We start from the raw sequence: 24,502 nt of genomic DNA, 5'->3' as shown, positions 1-24,502 counted from the left end.
CCACTCTTGTCTATCTGTCTTTCCTTAATCTTGAGAATGGAGGTAGATAGATGAAAGCCAAGACCAGGTATAGAAAGGTTAGGGGAGGAGACCTCAATTAACTAAATATGAACTTTCGATGCAAATGGAAGTCATGTTATTTCAATTCAAAACTTCCCTGGAAGCTGTTAATAGATGACTGGCACAACTCTATTTGTAAAAGAAAAGTATGATGTACAGGGGCATGACATTACTAATAATTTGAGGTGGAGAGCATATATTTAAATTAAATAAATTAAAAATATGATTAAAAATTTCAGCCTGGCATTATGATGATGTCACAATAAATAATTGTTTATCTTTCAGTATCTTCATTTCAAGCAGTTATACATGCAAAATTTTCTGCTACAAGGAGTATTTCTATTAAATGGTCTTCTTAGTGTCACAGAGTTTCTGAAACTTTTCTGTTTTTCTGATTTGAAATAAACAAAAAAGAGTTACTTAGAAAAAGTGAGTTCATCTATAAGTTGCAAGTTAGCAACTTTTTTCAGCAATATTAGCTAAAAGTTTACTACGAAATAGGAATCAAAAACAATTCTTTCAATATCTATTATCATACCTAAAATATGTTGATCATGTATTTATATTGAATCAGAGGATTTGTACAACTTTGAACTGTTCATAAAGATCCTAATATCATGTAAATAGTATACCAGTTTTAGCACAGCAAATGAAGAGAATAAAAGTATAAAAATAATGCTACATATTTTATTGCATACTCTGTCTACAATCCAAATACAATCTAAATATAATTTATATATATTTTTAATGCATGCATGTATACATACATTCAGTATAAATACATTAAAAATATACATATAGTGTATTTAGATTATTTTTTCCAATAAAGATATCTAAGAAAATATAATTTCATAATTCAAAATTCATGACAGTAAAATTAAACTTATATCATTTTATATTATCATCAGACTGTCAGAAGCCAGAAAAAGTCAAGTTTCCTACCTATGATATAAACTAGCAGTTCCCAACTGTTCTCTGTGGAGCTTTTAGGGCTCTGTGGCCACTCAAGGAAAATAAAATAAAAAAAAATTGAATGAAATTAAAGAATAAAAAGCAAAAAGTAAAATCAAAATAAGAAAACTAGAAATTATGTTCTGAATGGAAATTTGCCAAGTTGAATTTTGTATTATTGCCTTTCTCAACTACACATCTCTCTGAAACAGTAGTAGCGTTACAAGGGGAGCTACTCCTAGGCTCCCCCTGTAATGCTACTCCTGAACACCATTAATTTATTATAAGACATAGGGTAGGTCTAAGAGGCTTTGCCATAGAAATTGATTGTAAAATGAGCTCCGAGTCAAAAAGATTGGGAACTACTGGTATAAACTATTCTTGATCTATTTGTCTGGAGATCTGGAATAGCATTTTGGAATATTCCGTAAACCTATTGTTCCCATCCTGTAGCAACTTTTTTCCAATATAAATTGTTCCTATATGATCCTTATATGTACAGTTCAGGTAACCCTTCCTTCAAATTTACCAAAGTTTCCAACTTTAGGTGTTCAGATAACCCTTGTTTTATTTAATAATGGTCTCAAAGTGCAAGAGCATCCAGATAACATGTTTAATAGTTTTCTGTTTCTCCATCTATATGAGTCTGAGGACCTAACTATGTGTATATATTATACATATACACGTGAGATTATTGTATGTGTAGATTATTTAAATTTTTATCAAAAACTATATTCATAAAATGCAATTTTTAATTTAAATTTGTGTTGTTATACATCTTTTTTGCATTTGATTAACTGAGGAAGCCTTTATATTTATAAATGCTAAAAGATATTAAAATATATTATTTGGAGATAAATTGCTTTCTTGAAGATTGTTTATTAAATATTTTTACTTTGTAGTTCTTATAAAAATCAAATTAAAAAACTGAAACTAACTAAAAAATTTCAATAATAAAGATATAGAAATAATTTCTAGAATATTAGGATCATTATTTCTATACTGTTAATAAAAATGATTTACTTATTCAAATATAACATATACAAGAGCTAATCAAAATAAATTGCAACCAATTTTTTCCTGTCAAAAATATATCACTAATAAATTCCACATTTATTTTACTATGAAGAACAATTATTGATGTATTTTTCCAAAAAATTTCATGGAAGTACAATGCTTGGCTTCCCATCTAGAATGTGTGTGAAACAAATTGTCTACTAATCGTCTAAGATAAAATGGAGTCTGTATGGACATCTATGATTTGTAGTGGCTGGTCTGCTAATGCATTTCCACAATTAGTTGTCACTGGTGATGAAACATGGCTACATCACTTCAATCCTGAGAGTAAATAAGCTAGTTTAGATAGGAAATTACCATCATCTCCCACTCCAAAGAATGTAAGAGTTGCTCTGTCATCTGGCAAGTTAATAGCTATTACTTTGGTTTCCAAAGAATAGTATATCAGTACTGTATGTTGTGTCACTGTGTAGGCAATACTTTCTAGTGATTGGTAAGTCAGTTCTGCATACACAGTTGGATTACATTGCAAGAAATATCCCAATTTCCACACCAGTGGTTGGTAGCTATATCATGACAATGTGTGCCCATATGTTGCTAATGTGGTGAGCAAGTTCTTGACCAAGAAAACATCTCATGCATTGCACATTCACCATGCACCCAATATTTGGAACCTTCTGACTTCAGAGTTAAGTCAGAGTTATAGGAAATCCATTTATCATCCATAACAGTAGTGGTCAAAACATTGATATGTTTTTCGGGATCATCTTCAAAGGATGGACTACTAAATGTCTTCAAGAATTTATTAAAATGATGGCAAAAACATATTGAATTCCATGGGGAATGCTTTGAAAAGATCAATCACTGATCTCCAAAATGATTTTTCTCTAATCTGATAATTTCAGTTTGTTTTGATTCATCCCAATTCATTGATATACATTATGATCTTATAAATATTTCTGAAAATTTATTGTGTTCAAAACATTTTCAAAGTAATGGACTAGAAATAAAATTTTAAATGGAATATTACTGATTATCAATTGAATATAAAAATGGACAAAGTTTAAATCATTCTATAATCTTTTCTGCAATGTGTTTCTGACTATATTAATAATTTGACAATTTAAACTTTTATTTTAGCAAATGAAGCAAAATTATTCTGAAAAATTGTTAGAATGTATGCATGCACATGCATATCTTTTAGTTTAACTTGGATAATAATGTTTTGCATCACTTATGTATGGTAAAAAAAAATTGATAAAGCTAAACAGTAAATAATGATTATCATTTAAAAGATTTCAGTTCATAATGTTTTATTTTCATGCATCATCAGACAAACAATAGGAAGTTTTGATGTATGGTGCATAGAAGCATTGTGACTCATTGCAACATGCTGTTACCTATGTCAAAATTTGTCTAATGACTGTTTGATATAAATTAATTGTATAAAGTTTGATCATACTAAACTGTTTGATTCTTTAATTATTATTTTGCCTTATATAATACTTTGAAAGTTGGTCACAATAAAATTTTGTTCAAATGTACTTTGAAAATATATATACCAATAATGGAATTGCTTAAATATGTTATATCGTTAAGAACTATATATTCCTTATTTCTGTTATTTGTCAATGAAAAACTTTATATATTTGAATATAGAAACAATGAATGGTGGATTTAGAAGTAAGGTATTGCTAGGCCCATAATATGCAGGTACTTCCAAACTACAAGCAATAGTGTTACAGAATGATCTATTTTATAATTTTAGTTTTGCGATAATTGTATTTTTTACACTTTTTTAAATATTGAAAGGAAAATGGCACTGCTATTGAAAACTCATGGTTAGTACTACCATTCCTTTATGCAAACTATATTCTTATTTTACTATTACTCAATTGATGTCTTATTTTGTCCCTGCATAAACTTTTAATTTGCATTAATTTATTTATGACTTGTTTCCGCATAAAGTTATTTTTTCATTGTTGTTTTGAATTTTTGCACCTGGTAATTCCCTGAATTCTTGCTTCAGGCCCCTGAATTCTTGCTTCTTTTGGCTTGGGTCTGGTGGGCCTAATGAAAATCTGCACAGGGAACAATTTGTGACTGTCTTCTTACATTTCCTACATATTAAAGATTCTTCATCTAATGAGAATCTCTCCAAAATATATTAAAAATTGCCTTATAATTTAGTTGTATAAAAATATATATATTGTTTTTTCATCTACAGTTGCATTTCTTTACATTCTATTCATTTAAAAAATCATTTTGGAAAACTTTGTAGATGTTATTTTATATATTAAAAATATAGTTAAAAGAACTGTTTTACGAATTATTTACAATAATACATATGAATTATTACAGTTTATGAATTTACTGGGCATAATTAAAAATACATTTACATTTACACCCATCTCTATACACCTGTAACTTCATTTAATCATCAATTAATTAAAATATTTATTTTTCTTTAACTATTTATTATATACAGAAAGGTTTTTATCATAAAATTTTAATGGATTATGTATTAGATATCTAATAAATTTAATATTGAAATTAAAATTTTGACCCGTATTCAGTTTTATCTTGGAAGATATTTATAAACAAATTTTAATTTTTTTTCTCCATTTGATACTTTAAATAGTCTGTATTAATAAAGTTTTTTTTCATGAAGTAGACATGACAGGTAAAAGGAATCATGTGGTGTGAAAGATTGGAGTTCCATATCTAACGGAAAATGTATTAATCATTTTATTGGTAGAAATATTTGAGAGGAGCAGATACATGGCTTGAATAATTTAGCTATCGAAGTTATTTTTTCTCTACCAAATGCGATAGTTTTCCTTAAAAGGGTTATTAATTTCTTGATATTGTTCCAATGAAGTTCCGCATCCAAATTATATTATATATTCGATCGTTTAATAGTAATAATTTAATATATTATGGAATAAATATTCCCTTTATATATATTTTACTTGAATTAAAACGCAGTATGATAAACACAATATAAAATTTATTTTACGAAGTATTGTTTAAAAAAATATATTTTTCTTTTCTACTTCATGAAATGAAAATATTTTTACGTTGAGTGACATCGTTTTGGAATAAAAAACATCAAACAATTTCGAATTATTGATTAACAAATTTATTTAAAACCTGTTTAGAATTTGCATTCTAATATTACGTTTACTTTTTAGAACACTTTAATGGGCTATCAATTTAATTTATTAGATATAATATATCAATAGATAGAATAACTTCAGTTCATTAATCTTTAAATCAATATTTTATTTGCTAATAGTTAAACATCGTTTAAAATAGTGAGAGATTCCAGTTTTTATAGAATAGTAAATATTTAAAAGATTTCAAATTAATAAAAGCTTTGAATAAAATTATTTATCTGAAAGGGAAATTTGTTCCTTTTTATCATCACGATAAAATAAATTTGTAATTTATTACGTTTTTTAAAACTTGTTTTTAATTTTAAATATATTCGCTACCTAAAATCGATTTGCTTAATGTACTCAAATATAATTACTATCAAGCAAAAAAAGATTTTTACTATAGATTGTTTACTTTATTCCGAGTAAAAGAATGTTATATAGACAGTTTGTTCGAAGGAAGAATCTTTTCTATCGTAATTTCAAGCACGATTTAGCAGCGATCCTCATCATTCTCGAACAGGTTACTTATCGCCGAGCAAAGTAATTTGCCCATATCGCTGGCCAAGAGATTGATGCCTGTTGTCGGTGTGATGAATCCGAGCAGCGCGTATGACCAGGCGTGTCCTATATGTTCTCCCACCGTTAACGTCTTGAGCTGTCCAAACGGTCGCTTAGCAACCATTACACGTGGAACGAGGCCACCAACGATTGGTCACCGTTCCCCAAAAGAGGAGGAGTTGCGTTTGTGTCCGAACAGTTTTGTATCAGTGTTAAGCCAGTGTTAACCATGCCGTCCTCGGTAGACAGTAGTCCGTCCCGTCAGACCGTACCAAATCTCGATATGGATAGCGGCGGCAAGAATTACGATTCTTTGATCTCTCCCAACGGTACTAATATTATATGGGACGAAAATGCCGATTGGATTCTCCTTTTCGATAATATGATCCATTTGGCAGAGATCAATCAGAGTCGATCACCACGCAGATCTTGTGGATGCCCCACGAAAGGTAAACTCCCGTCATATATTTTGTTATTAATATGATAAATCGCGGAAAAGTACGAAATTTAATCGATTTATTTAGATATATCGATGTTTTCTCCGTTCGAAACTTTTCGTTTTAGTTACAAAAAGAAATACGATTATAATTTATGGAGTTGTCAAAGTCTCAGTGTCAGTTACAGAATCGTTTGTTTGTTTGATTATTGGTTTTTCTGTCGTGCCTCTAAAATTTTTCAACACTCATTCTTTATTCGACTTGTGAAATTTGATTTATTACTCTCAAGTTCTAGCTGTTGTGAGATTTATTAAGTGAATTTTAGAGATTAAATGAAAAAATTGATTATGTGAAACTTTTTCACTTAATTTTTTACATCCAAAAATAATTTTCATTTTCTTGAAAGAATAATTATAGAAATTTTTTTTAGATGTTTTATAATTAAATTATTCATATTTATATTGAAAATTATGATTCAGAAGTTGCAAAATAATTGTTTACTAATATTTTTAGGTCAAATGATACGCATCGTTTTTAATATAACGTCATTCTTCTATTATTTTTTTTTAAATAAAGATTTGTTTCCGAAATAATCATCGTGAACTAATGTGAAATATGAATATCCGCAATAATTTTTAATTTTATAATTAAAATTAATGTGTGGAAGGGAAGTATGGGAACTTGTAGTTCAAGTTTATTTTATTTACCTGTTTATTTCTTACATAAATTTTCTATTAAAATAGTAGAATTAGGAATCGCGAAAACATCCTGGTTGCATAAATCTTGGGTGACATTTTATTTTATTGTTATCGGTTTTATAGTCAAGGTAACCCACAAGGTCAATCAGATTACCTTCCTTGTAAAAAGGCTTTGTTTAATAATTACACTTTAACAGCTTTTAAATCAAAGATAGAATAAATCTGTTTGCTTACAAAGAATTAAGACTAAGATTTAATGGTAAAGTCGATGCAAGTTTAGAAACGACACAAATAATCGGAAAGAAGGAAAAATTGAATTTTATTGGCGATATGAATGAAAGATTATTGTTGAGGAATAGAAGCATAAAAAAATCTTTTCACTTTTCAAGTCTCGTAACGCTTTTCGCTAAAGCCTAGTTTTTTTGATATAATCGTTAAAAATCTGAATACATTACCATTAAAAACGAGAAGAAAATCATCGGTATTTTTTAAAAATAATTTACATAACTTTAAGATAATGCTTGAACATGGTAAAAATGCTATATATTTGATATCCTTTACAGAACGATTGTTTAGTCTTGTAGTTTTTATTAATAATAGAACTAATTTAATTTTCTGGTTAAAAAAATCATTAAACACTATACAAAAGTTAGTTGTATTAAGATTAAAAGTTATCATCTCTTAAACCCAGCAGAATCAAGAATATTAGAGGGAATTATTACAGTTAATTGAATCTAAAACTAAAATATTACTTTGGAAAGTGCTTAGTATTGACTAAATTGTATTGCTTGGCATCTGTGACTTTATTACTCGGGTTAAACGTACCGCTCAGTAATAAAAGTTATAAATCAATGATAATTCGTAAGAACATCTCTTTCAGCTCTCTAACTTTTAGTTACGTGCAGAACAACTTCCCGGATTTAATTCGATCTTATTAGGTGTACAGTACATTTTTGGAATTGATCTGTTGTTTCCCAGTTCCAAAACGTGTCCTTTTTTTTAACTCCCTTCTTTCTTTTAAAATAGTATAAATGATGAGTCGCCTTACGTAATCTGTCAAACGTGGCGAATTTAAAATTTACTGCCAGAATAACTTTTTACAAAAGATGTATTTCGAAATTCTTTGTATGTATGTGTTAAGGGAATTCTTTTATTATGAAAAATAACCCACTTTTAGTAAAGTTTCGAACATTATTTCCGAATTTAACAAATGTATTAAGCGTTTAGATATATTTTTTATTTCGCGAATTTGAATCGTCGAGGAATCGATTTACGCTTTTTTATCAATGCATATGTCGGATTGATGTCTAGAAGCTAGTCAAAAAATATTCTTAGTGCACGTGTTGAAGTGCAGTGGTGCCATCAGACGGTGTAAACACCGTCTCAGTGACCCCGTTCGAGAGTTCTATCTTTAGGCCTATCTAAGCTATGTTTTAGAGAGTGGATGGCTGCTTTCCGATGATGGCTCACCAAATAGGTACGTTCTCTAAGAGAATAATATCAACAATATAGATGATAAGAAATAGTAAGGATGATCCGAGAGCACGTGATAAAAATGACAAAAAGTGATAAATTTATTTATTGTAACCGAAAGGATTAATTTACTAGTGGAGGCCGATAAGAGCAGTAATTATTCTTTAATCTTTAATCTAAAAGCACCCATAGTCTAGACGCCTTTTGACATTCTTGTAAATCTTAATATGGAGAACAATGTCATAAAAAGTAAATTTCAATGATAAATATAACCTGTATTTAATATAAATAAGATTTAGATTCTAAGCGTATATATTTGATTTGTATTAACATCTTTAAAACTTATTCAGTTTCTGAAATATTAATTTGTGTGTAGGTTTTATAGTTTACTAAAATTTCGAATAATTATTTGCGCATAACTTCGCCTTCCATAATAAGAATTCTGAAAATACTTTGTAGTCGCTATTTTCGGGAGAGTTGGCATGTCCCTTCTTAATTCATTTGTGTCTTGTCTGAGGAAGACGACATATTTCATCTAGAATTCGCAAGCTTCTAATATGTTTTATAATAATTTTTGTTTCCGAATCTTCAGGATACGAAATAGCAGTTGTGATTGAATAATAATAATAATAATTTATTTAGTTTTGTATATACTTTATAATCTGAATGGGAATTAAAATTGCGAAAATTTACTGTAATAAAAACTGAAATTTTAAAAAATTTGTAAGGCATAATGTTTAAATATGTTAACTTGTCCACAGACTATGTAAATGAGATTAAAAATAAGAATAAAACTAATAATAATAATTGTTCCCTTTATAATTTTGACGAAATTCACAATATTTTTATCGATGTCTTATTTCGTTTTCAGTAAATGACTAAAGTTACGAAAATAAAAAGGAAAATAAAGCCAAAGAAGTAGAGGTTGGAAAATTATTACATAATCTGTGGTTGTACGAAAGCATTAACTTGATTTTATCTTTAAAAAATGATGATAGCATGAGTACTTAACTATGTAAAAAAACCATTTATCAAAAAGTTCTGGTAAAATATTCTTGATTGAATATATATATATATATATTCTTAATTTTGTAATACTTTTATCAATTGCTAATAAAAAAATAAAAATAACATTGAAACTACTTCCAAATTTTTAGCATCCAGAAGTTGCAACTTTTCAAGCTCAAACGATCAGTTGTTTTTGAAAATAGTTTTATTTAATAAAAATAAGTTCACGATATAAACAAATGATAATATTGGCAGAGATTTTATTTGAAAAATAAATTATATCTGAATCACACTTTACATTCTTTTAATGTTTTTTTTTTATTTATTTAATCGAATCGAATATAAAGATAATTGACTTGTTTTCATGATCGAAGTTCGATAAACAAGTTTGAATATGAAGCAACGTTTAATGATAGACGATTCCTTCTAAATGTTGACTGCAGCTACGTCAGTTATTTTCATAGTAGTTGACATTGAAGAAGCTACATTTAATGTGACGTCAGAAATATTTATACAGAGAATAGGTGGTCCATTATGTCGTCTCTCTATAAATTATAGTTATTTTTGTCGGAAACAACTATTTTATTAAATGCGACGAAAGCGAATCTAAAGAGACGAGATTTTGTTAAACCTAACATGTGTTTCGAGTTAATATTAAATGAACGAGTTATCGAGAGAAAAGAATATCATTCGGAATTCTCATTCAAACGTTAAGAAGAGCGTAAAGTTTGGTATAAATATAACTTGCATCAATTAAATAGTTAATATCGATAAAAGTTTATGAGAAACTGACCTCCAAGATTCGTCAGATCGCGTCGTGGTCGTTGAGATGTACTCGACGATGGAGTTAATCGGGCAACATCACTTTTGGGTGAACAATGCATCAAAACTGGCCTCCATTCTATGCTTCGTTTAAACTGAATTGAACGCTGCAAAATTGGCGATTTCCGTATCACGTGATGAACAGCGTGCATTAGCTGCATCAATTGTGCTAGTGAGACGGAGCAAATTTATTCGTTTAAATATTGTGATCCTTTTCAATTACACAAATTACTAAATTTTACTCGTGCGTAACTTTTTCTTGAACAAAAGATTTCAGATTTAAACATTACTTTAAATTGAATTTTAGCTTTAAGCTCTATTTTTCATAGGTTTTGTGCGGTTCATGCACATTAATCATTTTTCTCAGTTCGTATCAGCTTTATGTATTCAAATGTTATTTATATACAGTTTGTCTGATAGAAATTTTTCTGCTGCATTATTTATAGAAAGCCTTGTATAGCAAGCAGGCTTTTATTTATAATTTTGAATTATACAGGTCTTCATAAACTGACATTCTTTTTAACCTTGAAGTGCAGTAATGTAATATATCATAGAGAAGTTAAGAAGAAAAATTTTGCACTGTTTGGTAAGAATTTTAATATAAAATTATGCAAATTTATTAAAATAGCAATAAAAATGGGTCTGTGTTAAAATATGCTTAATTTTCTTTCGCTATTCTACTGTATGTTTATCTACTTTTCTAGAAGTTTTAAAATGAAAATAAAATTGGCATTCACTATAAAGTGCTAAGGTCACGTTAAAAAATTAATTTTTCGAAAATCTATTCCAATAATTTTTGACAATATAAAAAAAATGATGATTATCAATTAAAGAGAAATTTGAATTGGTTAGAGAAGAGATATTAATGACGTTCTTTAATTCTAAAATGAAGTTATTTACTACTAAGCCAGTAACAAAGGAATTTTAATAGTTTTCTTTTTTTCCATTTTGAATGACACTGTCCTGCACGAATTCTTAACTCTTTGCTAGAGACTCCTAAGATTTGATTCTCATTTTTACAGAAGCCAAAATTTTGAGTTGTAAATTTTTAACATATAAACAACGGCGATACCAAAATAACTTTAGTAATATACTGTATTTTATTTATTAGCGCACAAAAGTTTTTATTCGTTATAATAATCATAACAAAATTTTTCTATAATCGAAAATTGTAGTAATTTCTATTTTTAAATTTTTGTGGATTGTAAGTTTCGCGACGATCTTTTATTTTATTGATTTGTGAGATCGTTATTTTATTTTTTTTATCAATGAAACTTATTCAGAGAAATAAATTATGGAATTTAATTCAGGAAATTATTCTTTATATTATAATTATTTATTAGTTTTCGTTCTTATTGAAATAAATATCAAATTCTATACCGTATTCTACGGACTATAAGACTCACCTTAATTTTTAAGCAATTTAAAAAAAAAAAATACCTATAAGATGCTATGGACTATAAGACGCACCTGAATTTTGGAGGCAATTTTTCGAAGAAAAAAGTGCGTTTTATAGTCCGTAAAATACGGTATTTGTTAAACGGGTAACTATTGTTAACTGCATTTCATGTTCAACACAATAATAATTAATTCTTGTTTCTTCGGCATTTGTATTATTTATAAATATTCTGAGTGAGTGTAGTCAGATTGAATCACTATGACAATCTTTACTTATCAAAAAGCATCTTTATTACATTATGCCGATCAAAATACATCGACTGGATGATCCTGACCTTAAGATCGAAGGTCATTGTCCGGACAAAGACAGTGAATACAAGTGCAAGCAAGTGTTGACATACTTAACGGAAAGTGAATATAGTAAGACCACGCTTAACGCGGGGATGCGTTCCTAGACGACAAAGCGCTAAGTGAAACAGCGTTAAACGAGACCATTTTAACGAAGACAAACGAGACCATAGAGTAAATAGAGATAGGAGAACACGCGACCAAAAAAAAAAGCAAATTTTACTATAATTTTACGTTATTTTTATATAAATTTTTGCATAATAATATATGTTAAATAACACATAAACATATGCGCACAGAAATGTAAAGTTAATTTTTTGTGACGAAGGTCCTGGCTCTTCTGAAATCCTTATTTTTGCGATGAAGTCGTATAGTTTCATTGGTTGCTTTCTCTTTCTTTCCTTAAGCAAATGTCGGTAGCAGAAGATCGCATGCAAAACTCCTCGTTTTGCTTTGGCATCCTATCAAAATTTGGATCATTCGGTACAATTTGATCAACGATTTCGGTTATCGTTACCAAACTTTTACTAAGGAAAACTGTAGAGAAATTTTTTGGGTTCTTCGTCTTCAGAATCTGTTTTCCAGTTCTACACGAATTTCTTGTTATGACAGTTCTTGAAGGTCGACGTTGGTAAGGCTCTCACTAGAAACCTGCGGTAACTCCCCAATATCCTCCTGCTCGTCTACATTTCTGTATCGATTAAGTTGACAATTTTGTCAACCTAACGATGCAGCGATAGGCTCTTCTCGATGAGAATTCTTGGATACCTTCATCCATAACTTCTTCCACACTCTGTTCATGTATTTATCAGTTAATAATTGCCAAGCGAAGTCGATATTTCTTATGGCATCCATGATGATATACTTTTTCCAAACTTGCACAGAACAAACATAGATTTAAGAGATGTACGGCGCTACGACGAATTGCCACTTTTTACTGATTGGTTCGTATTTGGGAATCAATGAAATACCGCGTTAATTCGAATCAACGTAAATTTTGAGCGTTTTTTAGGCATCAAGCAGACCGCAGCAGCGTTAAGCGGGCTCTTACTGTACTTCAAATAGACGCTATAGCTAGCTATAAGCGATCGTTACGGGAGAAAAACTTTTCTTACAATTATAGTTGATTGCGTTAGTGAATTAGTTTGAAATTAGACTTGCTTGAGAAGAATCAGCATTTTGCAGTGTGTGAAACGAAATTCTTCCAAAAAATGTTTTAAAACTTAACGATTTGTGTTCGTTAGGAATTTCATCAGGAGAGTTTACAGAAAACATCGGAAATTTTTGTCAGCTTTCATCCATTTCAAAAGTTAATGATGAAAGGAAATGCGATGTTATTACAATGGTATTGATGTCTGAGTGCTAGAGAGAAAGGAAAACCCCAACAGATCGACATTAATCTATTCCCAGAATATTACTGATTTTATTGTCAAGCATTTTGAGTCTAGTTATTATTCCACCATTTCATCTTTTACATATTCATTTATAGTGTCAGTTATCATTTTATAATTTGATAACTAATATAATCCGTGCAATTGCATATATTTAAATATATATGCCTTGTTTAGTAGTACATAATGTTTTTATCTTTGACATTCTCAACATTACCATTGTTGTTCTAAAACAGATGGGGTTAATGCTAAAAAGTTAACCTGGATTGTACGATTTAGTTAAAAATCTCTATCTTATAATTATATAATATTTAAGTCTCGTCATCCTTATCGTTTTTATAAATCACTAAATATAAATGTTATGTTTACGTAATGAGTATAAATAAACGTCTCTGAATCTTGTGCGCGAATCCTTCTATAATATATAATGCTTTTTCTTTCTGTATTATATCCTCGAAGGAACTATATGATCAATTATTAGTTATTAAGATAAATAAGAAATAAAGTTGTTAACGGGTCATTATTTTAAATGAAAATTTTATAAAATTTTTATCAAAAAAAGTATGAATTTTGCATGCAATTTAAATATTTTTCATGGTTAAAGAAATGAATGGTTCTTAAAAATAATTTTAAAATAAACGATGTGAGGAAAAATGATTTAACAATATTTTTATTGCCACTATTATTGTTGAAACTTGTTACATGATTAATTTGACCTTACTATTGGGCAGTATCGAAGCGGAAATATCATTAACATCGTCTCCTTTCTCTATTCCTGTTTTTCTTTTTTGTTTGTATGTTATTGTTATAAATTGGAAGGGAGGACGACGATGAGAATGTTTTAAAATGCAGATATGTTGTCGACCTTAATTTGAATGAGTTACAATAATTTATGTATATATTTAATTATTCAGATAATAATAATAGATTTCAGTTATATTTCAGAATGCAATTCGACGTGAATAATGGTCTAATTATTATTATTTTTTATTAGGTTCGAATTCAAATAAATCATTTTAACTTGTTGGTGTAATTGATATTCTGCCTTTTTATTAATAAGTTAGCTTTTATAATAAATGCATTAAACTGTAAAATATGCATTTTATCTAATCTTATAAAAATTTTAAAATTGAATATATCAAGTTTTTGACTTTCATAATTCTTTTAAAATTTAAATTTTAATATATACAGAATCAATAATTAATGCAACGATAATTATTGAAGATCCCCGTACTTACTGAAATACAAAGACAAATTTGGAACATAATGATGAATTATTGAAGCCTTGTTTAGTTTTTGGAAATAATGAAATATGAATAAAATACGCTCCAGATGTTTTCTATCGAGTTTATTCGCTTCGTTCCATATTCGATGCTTTTTGTGACCTTAATAAGTTTTATAATTTAAAATGTTTCTTTGAATTAATGAACGAATTATGCTTAATTTAAGTTGGATTAACATTGTTTAGTAATCATGCAAATATCTAGAATACAATGCCAAAATTTTATATATAACTATAATGTTCATGAATAATGTAAATTACAATTAATTCAGCTTTAAGCTTGCACGCGTTAAAATAAACTAAACGATTTGATATTCATTAAGCAAATGTTATGTTTGGATAAAATTTTTTCCATAATTTTCGGAAAGAAGCAAAATGTAAAATTACTAAACTTATGGCATTTATTCTTTATTTCCGAAGAGCGAATTTATTTCTGATTCTTTATAATCTTATCATCGAATATGCCAAACACGCATTAAAAATGCAAAAATGACATTTCCGGGTTGTGAAATATGGATTACATATTTTAAAATTCAGTATGAAAGTATCACGAACGAATAATCTCCATCATCGCTAGATTGATTAATAGGAAACAAATCTCTTGCAACACATCAAGTATTTATCATAGGTAATTGCTATCCTACCATTGCTGACGACGACCCCGGGTCTTTCTGTAGACCATTTCATGCTTTTGATCAGTTTGATTCCCAATGGTGTCGTAGATCACGCTTCTTCCCTGTTTGTTGGAGTCATCCATTACTCATAAGGGATTGAGCAGTTTTTGATCTTAGGAAACCGAGTGGATAATCAACGAGAGATTTGATGGTGCCGGACGAGGGTGCGAAAAAATCGATAGGAGGAAAGCCATGTTCCGGCTTTGTTTGTAACTACATTGAGCTTGCTTGCCACTTTAGCAAACTGATGACAGTAAATGGAAATTATAACCAGTTTTCGTCTCATACTTTGTTGTTTGTTAAAGATGGATGCTAGTTATAGTCCATCTTATCAATTTTTCGTTCGACCTTGACTTCTAAATTTGCAGGGTTAACAGGAAGGTGTAGCACCTGTCTTGACGGTTATCCAAACACCTGTCTGTTATGTTGATTTTCATATTTAGAAACATTTTTACATATTTAAAAAAAAAGGAAAAAAATGGATGATTTATCTATCTATATATAAACCTAGATGATGATCTTTTTCAAAATCATAGAAATTTACTAATGTTGAAAATTTCGATAATATAAAAATAATGGTTGTATTAATTTTTAATAATAATTTTTCCCAGATTTGAATTTATTTTTGTAGTTCTTTTCATAAAATGTGCTAGTAAAAGTACTAGTATTGTTGGATGAGTGCCAGGATGCTAAGAAAAATACTATTCCAATGTACAAATCGATCTCCGCATGCAAATATTAATGAAATTCAGATGCGAATATTCACTTTTAGAAGTCTTTCGAATTTTATACGTATTTTAATAAACGTTATTCGAAACAATCCGTGTAAAGTTAATTATATTTAAGATGCATAATTTTTTACGATTTCCTGTTTTTAAAGAATGGCGAAAATAAGCGGGAACAGTGATCTTATAACCGTTTATGCAAAAATCGTCGTCTTAGAAAGATGCTCTATTTAAGCATCATATTAAAATGAGGTAAATTATTTCGATTCAAGAATAAAAGGAAGCCAGAATTGGTAGTTTAGTTGGCCGCAGTCCAGCAAAGATTTTCACAGATACATTATTTTTCTTTCCTTCACAATAACAGTAGTATTTTTCATAGATTAAATGTCTTTTCATTAACTATACTTTAATTATAAAATGCATCTATCAATGATTATCAAAAAATTAATCTGGCCTTGAAACATTAAGTATTGTACATAAAAATTCCTTTTATTGTATATAGTATACTAATCAAGGTTGTAGTTGACGGTCTTTCAACGTGATTCATGTTTTTATTATAAGGCGAATAGAATAAAATTTAAAAAATAATAATTATGCATTAAGAAAGATCTGTAATTATTCTTTATAAAGTTTGAAAGGATTCTAATCCTTTCTATTGAGTCGTCGTTAATGACACGACCTTCTAACATATATAAATCCTTTTAAAAATATAACATTTTGGGCTATTTTTATCTTATATTTCCATAAAAAGAAACTGTAATAAAATGTTTATTATTTTTATATTAAAATTAAAGGATTTATTAATTAATTATTTTCTTTATTTAAATTAATAATCTATAAATAAATATTTAACAACGTTTACGAATCACGAAATAAGAGTAAAGTGGAGCACGTTTGTTAATTCGAATTTCTATTTTCAGCAGATTATAAAAATATTCTGCTAATATTATTAGATCATTTTTTAAAAATAGTCTCTATTAGAAATTAATTTTTTTGTACGAGTTTGCATGAATTCGATCAAGTATTTGTTCTTGTTAATTTTTTTAAAAATTATTATTTTAATTATTAAGTTTATCACACACACAATTTTATCAAATTTTATTTATTTAGAAATTATCATTATTTTTATCAAGTTTTAAGTTTATCCTTTTCAATTTTCAAGTATAAGTTTATTTTGTTTACAGAAATCAGTGAATATTCCCAATAGAAATGTAAACAAGTTGAAGTCGAATCAAGCTAAATATTATTTAACAATAATTGGTTGTTTATTTAGTATTCATTGCTATTTTATTTAGTTAGTTTGTATGAATTGGTAAAATGATTTTTCCTTTTTATATCAATTTTTATCTTTTAATAGTGTAATTAAAAAGTTATGCAAGGATATTTCTTGTTTTGTAATAAAAAATATTATAATTTAGTACAGTACATGCTGAACAGTTTGTTGTAAAATGCAATTTGCTGAGTTAATTCAAAACTTTAAACTGTGTTAGAATTTCCTAGCTATAAAATAAATGCAATTTCCTACAACGCAATTGTTTCTTTTGCGCAATAACAGTTTCGCATATTGATTACTTTTTCTTTTTACTTACTTTAAAAATATATTTTTAAAATGTATTATTTAAGCTTAACGGGAGATCTGTCGTGATATCTCAATATTAAACGCTTTGCTCAGATTTGTAGTTACTTTACTAAAGTGAAGATATCTAATTGAAGAAAAACTACTCTGCCTATACTTTAATCTGCTAATTCGTACGTGATCTTTTTATTAATTTCACTGAACTTAACATTGTGCATTGTTCTGTACGCAAAAAATTATCATACTTGTGAAGAATGATGACATTTTTTACGGGTGTCACATTTTTATCTGACGTGTCACGTAACATGTAAACATTTTTAACACTGCTCCATTTTTTATAGACTTAATCCGAACAAACATTTTAAATGATGTAATTAAGCAGCTGTCAAGAATTCTATTTAATTAGTATTTAATATCTGAGAGGGAAAAGTCGGTTATTAGCATTGTTGTTATATCAGTTACGATCTTTAAATACCTTAACTCATTAAAATATGGCTTTTTCTATACTCAGTAACTTATCGTTATAGTTACTATTGGCGATTATTTAAAGGAACTATAATCTCTGCTATTTTTAATAGTGCGTGATAGTTTTAACGCTCGATAACAATGGGTAATACACTACGTCATGCGGTATCCAATCATCACTATCTTTATATAATAATGCTCTATTTTAGCGATATATTGACTGATTGCGTTTAACAGTTTTGTAATGTTTATCGGATTTGAAAACTATTTTTCATTTAGAAAATGTTAGTATTGAAGTTTTACGTTTTTAAATGGTCATTTTAAAAACTTACGAAATAATAAACATTTTGTTTATATAACTGGCTTGTTTTTCGCGGGTTTATCGATTATAAATAGAAGTGCTGATTTATAAGAGGATTTTATCAATTAAGCAGTTAAACAATTGTTAGTCGTTTCCTAAATAAACAAAAATATGTAGGAAGGAAAGCAAATAATGCAATTACACTATGATTATCTTATGTTTACTGTTGTAAGACGTTGCCCCTTCTAGATTTTGTCCTCTATTCCGTAGTGAAAGAATGGAACTTGGGAAATGTTCAAAAGATTTGGGTCGTTCGTTGCTACTTTTATTTTAAGAAGACTTTGTAGAAAGAGCATGTACATACTTCTATCAATCTTGCATTTTCTTTCGCTAATGAAAGAATCTCTTGTTGTTATCGCTAAATAATCGTGCGAAAATAATTTTCGTGACTATTTTCTTATTACTAAAACGACCTTTTTCCTTTTTGATGTTTATTTTAAATAATAATTTCAATGTTTATTATTCATTTACGAAAATTCGAATAATAGATTTGTCATAGATTTGACATCTGAATTTAGTTATTTGTAAATCTATTAGATGAGTCTGACGAAATTGCATTAACCTGGAATTAAGCACATCGAATAACTATTACTTGAAGTTAATCTTAAAACTATTTCGATTTAAGATAAACAATCTCATTGTGTATTCATTGTACTGTATTCGTTTATCTGTCGTTGTAAATCTGTGCTCACAGTTGATCGCAAAAATTAATAATTTTCATTAATATCGCCTTGATTTATATTTTCAGAATCAAAATTATTACTAATACTCGCATTTTTATAAGCTTACTTAATTTATATTTTTGTTATAACGTAATATAACTAATTGCTGTGTACTTTCATTAATCGTTTAAAGAAAATTTCTTATCTCTTTCATATTGTTTAGTATTGAATATTCATCAAATTTGATATTCTGTTTTATATTTTATATATATTTATTTTAGGAACTTAAATATTTCAATTAGATAAAATTTTAAGTTTGCATTTTGTATGCAAATGAAGATTTTTTTTTTTGTTAACTTACATGTAAAAAAAAAAAGATTTGTAATTAAACAGCGAACTTTCAAGAAAATAAATTAGACGTCTGACTAGAAAACGTAGGAATATGTGTGATAATTAGTTATTTGGAAATGTCTAACTTTTAATTATCCATCAAATAAGAATTTAAATTTCATGATTAGCTTCTTATATAATTTTATTTGGTGATCATATTGATTATACGTTTTCGGATGTATCAAATTAAATCTATATGTTATAAATTTAAATATTAATTAGAGATATAAAAACTATAAAAAAATTTTTTTTTACGTTTTTGATGAAGTAATAGAATGAAAATATTGCATGATATTATCATAAATTTGGAAAGTGACGTTTAGTTTGTCTATCGTAAATTCTATCACACAATAAATAAGCTTAAAAATTGAGGAAAAAGATATATTACTTCTAGTTAGGTATAACTTATTTATGTTAAACACGAATAAAATTGCATTATGTTATACGCTCGAATAGTTTATTTAATGTGGAATGATTTGGAACTTATTGTAATTCTTTATTATATCTAAATGGAGTTGAAAAGCATCTAAATCGGCAGATGACCGTTGCTAACGGAATCCAGTACCTAGATATTTGGCGTAAGGCCAATTAGAAAAGTTGTCAGGCAGTCTAAGACGACTGACATAGAACCTGTCGCATCAAGGTCGCCTTCTATATACTGCTAACTTTATATTTAATATTATGCTTGAAAATTGTGTAAATAATTACCTATTGAATCCCTGTAAATTGGAATTTAAATAGAACTGTAATATAGTTGACTCTATAATAAAAATATGACTATATTGATTTTCTGTGAGGATAAATATTATACGTTTTGATTATACTAGTAGGCATATATGTATATATTTATATATTAAAATATTTATTTTTCACTAAAATAAACATGAAAGCCAATAGATTGGAAAATATTTATAACTTGAAATTGCATTAATGGATAAATTTAATTGTTAGAATATATGAAAGTTTTACTTTATATCAGATAAAAATGTAGAAAGTTATTTAAGTTTTTCATTAGTTTACATTATCTATACATATATTTAAATATTAAGATATTTAAAACAAATTGACAAACTAGATGACTGAGAAAATTGATGAAATTTTTTTTTTGGATTTTTTTTTTAAATGTAAATGGATGAAGGAACTAAAATAATTTGAATTGTAGTAGATTATTAACACAAACGTTTTAATTATATGTATTATGTTAAGATTAATATGAATTTTTATAAAACTAGTTGTTCATATTTTATAAGGTTTTTATAAAAACTTATAAGAAAACTTCCAAACGTAAATTTTTAGATAAATTAAACTGAAATGGATATTTTATATGGAAACAAATATTGTTAATAACTAGATAATGGCTTCATGGTTACTTTTTATTCATAATTTATTGTCAAAATAAATAAAATATACTAATATGCTTGAAAAAAGACTTGTTTTATTGTCTCTCAGTCTTATTGAAAATTTTACTCAAAATAAATAGTTGTGAAAGATAATATATATTAAATGTATCAGATTTGTTATACATAATGATATAGTGCATATAGGAATTTCTAAAATGCTACTTACAAAGGATAACTTTATAAATGAGCTTTTTCACATTGAATCTGAGAATGAAAAAGGGAAGAGTTTATGTACTAATCAATTATTCTTATACTAATAAAATATTCTTTAAAAGCTACTTAAGTGCATTTTTGTTAAATAAATTGATAAGTAAGTTGAAGTACTAGTTAATATTCATTTCTAAGAATATACTATTTTATGTAGAAGGAATTATTGCAAACAGAAAATAGATAAAATTTCTGTATGGTCCAGTTTTTTCAGAATAGGGTATCTGAAAAAAAAAAAAAAGATTTTATTTTAATAAATGCCTTTTATGCTTTTTGTACCTCTTCTAAAATGAATATAAAAAAATATTTAACTATAGTAGATTCAACTCTGAATAAGTAAGGAATTTTTACAATTATGATTTTGCTCTTGTTTTAAATTATGTCTTATGGATATAGCAGAACAGATAAATAATTGACATTTTTTTAAATGATTATGAATAAATGCATACCTATTAATTTAAAGATATTATAGAATAGAATGAAAAATCTTTACAATAAAATGCAATTTTTCAATTCATTTATTATTTATTCACCAAACTTTGATAACAAGTAATTTGGCAATCAAACAATTTTTATTAAATAATTGTTGTTGAACTTAAGAATTATTTTTTACTTTTTACTAACATTTGTCTTGAATCTTAGTAGTTATTAAACTTTGCTGGTGTAATTATTGTAGGTTTGCTATTATATGATAATAATTGAAGTAACATGATATTGAATTTTCCTTGTCAAACTTATAGTTTATGAAGTATGTAACATGCATGTTTATATTTGTTTGTTTCTATAAGAATATCAAATCTTTTAATTTTTATTCATTTAATTATTTGAAAATAATTTAATACTGCAAATAGGTATAGCATCATCTATTTATAATTTTGATCATTAGATAATTTCGAATACTTGAATTAAATAATAAAGAAATAATGGCCTAGATAAGGATAAAAACCTCTGTTTGTATTAAATATGCAAATGCATCATGAGTTATTTATGCTATTTGAATATTCTATTATATATATGTTAAATCAGTATACAATAATGAGTTATTCAGTATCACATCAACCAGGAGCTTATTATTATTATTATTATGTTGGGTTAAGTGAGATATACTCGGTTAACACTGGTGGCTGTGTACTATGCCAGACCAAAGTCAAGGCATAGTAACCAAAACAGAAATTAAAGAAGTGTATCAGTGTGTGTGTCTGTATTCAGGAATTTCTCACACTATGACATGTATTCAATATAGTGATCTTCTGTAGAGTGATGTATGTGTTTCTATTCAATTCTAATGTGCCCAGGCTTTTGTGTAGTGTGTGTGGTATGACACCTGTAGAGGAGAGAACAACAGGTACAGTACAATAAGCACCCTATCCATCCTCCACAGATGCCTTATTTCCTGGGCGAGTTCTGTGTACTTGCTAATTTTTTCAGTGCATGCGTTTTGTATATTGTGAGTGTTTGGAATGGATATGTCTATAATGTATGTGATTTTATCGTGTTTGTCAATGAGTGTGATGTCTGGTCTGTTGTGGTAAATTGTTTTATCTGTGATTATGGCTCTGTCGTAGTACATTTTGTGCGTGTTGTTTTCCAATACTGTCTGTGGAATGTATTTGTAGTATGGTTCGTGGATGTCTGCTAATTTGTGTTTCTTTGCAAGCTCTTGGTGTATTATATTTGCTACTTGGTTATGTCTGTTTAAATAATCTGTCTGTGCCAAGAGCTTGCAACCAGAGGTGATGTGTTGTATAGTTTCTGGCATGATGTGACATTTTCTGCATGTGTCATTTGTGAGTATTGCATCTTTGAGTATGTGTTTTCTGTAGTTTTTAGTATTTATGACCTGATCCTGTATGGCAATCATGAATCCTTCTGTCTCCCCAAAGAGGCATCCCTGAGCTAACCAGCTGTTTGACGCAGTTTTGTCAACAAAATCCTGGGCCAGATCGTAAGGATGCCTGCCATGGAGTGCCTTTCGAGCCCACGATTGCTTAATGGTGTCTATGCTTTTTATATGTTGTGTTGTGTCCATATGATGTGAGTGTAAGTTTAATGGTGTGTTATTCAAGTCTGCTAGAGTTACTGCTTTATGTAATTGTGATGTTTCTTGTTTTTTGTAGAAAAACTCTCGCAGTGACTGTATTTGTTTGTAGTGAAGGTTAACTATGTCAATCAGGCCACGTCCGCCATCTTTACGTGGAAGGGTTAATCTTTCTGTGGCAGATTTAGGATGATGTTGTTTATGCTTAGTAAGTGTTGTTCTTGTTTTCCTTTGGAGTTGCTCAAGATCAGTGTGAGTCCAATGTATAACTCCAAAAGAATATGTGAGTACTGGGATGACATATGTGTTTATTGCTTTAACTGTGTGTTTTGCATTTAATTGTGTTCTGAGAATAGCATTTAACCTACTTTGGTATTCTTTAATTAATCTTTGCTTTATTTGTGTATGTTCTGTTAGTTTGGCCTGTTGGAATCCTAAATACTTGTAGAACTCGCCCTCTTCCATGGATTCAATAACGTCTCCATTTTCAAGCACAAAATCTTCTTTCTTCAGGATTCCTTTTTCTATGTGAAGTGTTTTGCATTTATCTAGGCCAAATTCCATTTGTATGTCCTTGGTGTATGAATGTGTGATTTGTAGGAGTTGATGAAGTTGTTTTTGTGTGGATGCATAAAGTTTTATGTCATCCATGTACATGAGATGTGACAGTGTAAACTGTGTTGTTTTTTTGTGTCTGATATTGTAACCATATTGCGTGTTGTTTAACATGTTGGATAATGGGTTCAGGGCTAAGCAGAACCAGAGAGGACTCAAGGAATCTCCTTGAAAAATTCCTCGCCTAATAAAAATTTGGTATGTTTGTATAGAAGTGTTATGGGCCCTGAGATGTAGTGTTGTTCTCCAGTGCTGCATAGTGTTTTGAAAGAATGCAATGAGTGATGGATGTATTTTGTACATGTGTAGAATATGTAGCAGCCAACTGTGTGGAACACTGTCGAATGCTTTTCTGTAGTCTATATATGCCATGTGTATGTTTCTGTGTTGTCTGTGTGCTTGCCGTAGAATGACTGAATCTATGAGTAACTGTTCTTTGCATCCCCTGTGGTTTCTATGACAACCTTTTTGTTGTTCTGTTAGAATGTCGTGTTCTTCAATATGTTTGTATATTTTGTTTGCAATACAGGATGTCAATAATTTGTACAGTGTTGGGAGACATGTAATTGATCTGTATTGTGTGGGGTCTGCGGTATTGTTGTTTTTAGGTTTCATGTAGGTGATGCCCTGGGTAAGAAAATTTGGCATGTCTTGTGGATTGATGATGATGTGTGTTAGGTGTTTAGCTAGTTCCTGGTGCAGTAATGTAAACTTTTTGTACCAGAAATTGTGAATGTTGTCTACACCAGGTGTCTTCCAGTTGTGTGCTCTGTTAACAGTGTATT

At 28.5% G+C, this 24,502-nt stretch overlaps 1 protein-coding gene across 12 annotated transcripts in view; it reads left to right on the top strand.

Moving 5' to 3' along the window:
• Positions 1-24,502, top strand: part of LOC136979043 (CLIP-associating protein 1-like) — a 196,749-nt gene that overhangs the window by 55,376 nt on the left and 116,871 nt on the right. The window contains exon 1 of one of the 12 annotated variants that reach the window (XM_067274928.1): positions 5,568-6,196. The exons of 8 other annotated variants lie outside the window; for them this stretch is intronic. In XM_067274928.1, coding sequence (XP_067131029.1) covers positions 5,977-6,196 — 220 coding nt within the window. In that variant the 5' untranslated portion in view covers positions 5,568-5,976. Of the gene's footprint in view, positions 1-5,567; positions 6,197-8,119; positions 8,360-24,502 lie in introns of those variants that run through there. 3 more of the 12 variants (XM_067274929.1, XM_067274930.1, XM_067274931.1) reach the window with 3 other exon arrangements.

This window comes from Centruroides vittatus, unplaced genomic scaffold (assembly GCF_030686945.1).
Source record: "Centruroides vittatus isolate TY-2023 unplaced genomic scaffold, ASM3068694v2 contig_575, whole genome shotgun sequence".
Classification (NCBI taxonomy): domain Eukaryota; kingdom Metazoa; phylum Arthropoda; class Arachnida; order Scorpiones; family Buthidae; genus Centruroides; species Centruroides vittatus.
This window is presented reverse-complemented; position numbering and strand designations above follow the sequence as displayed.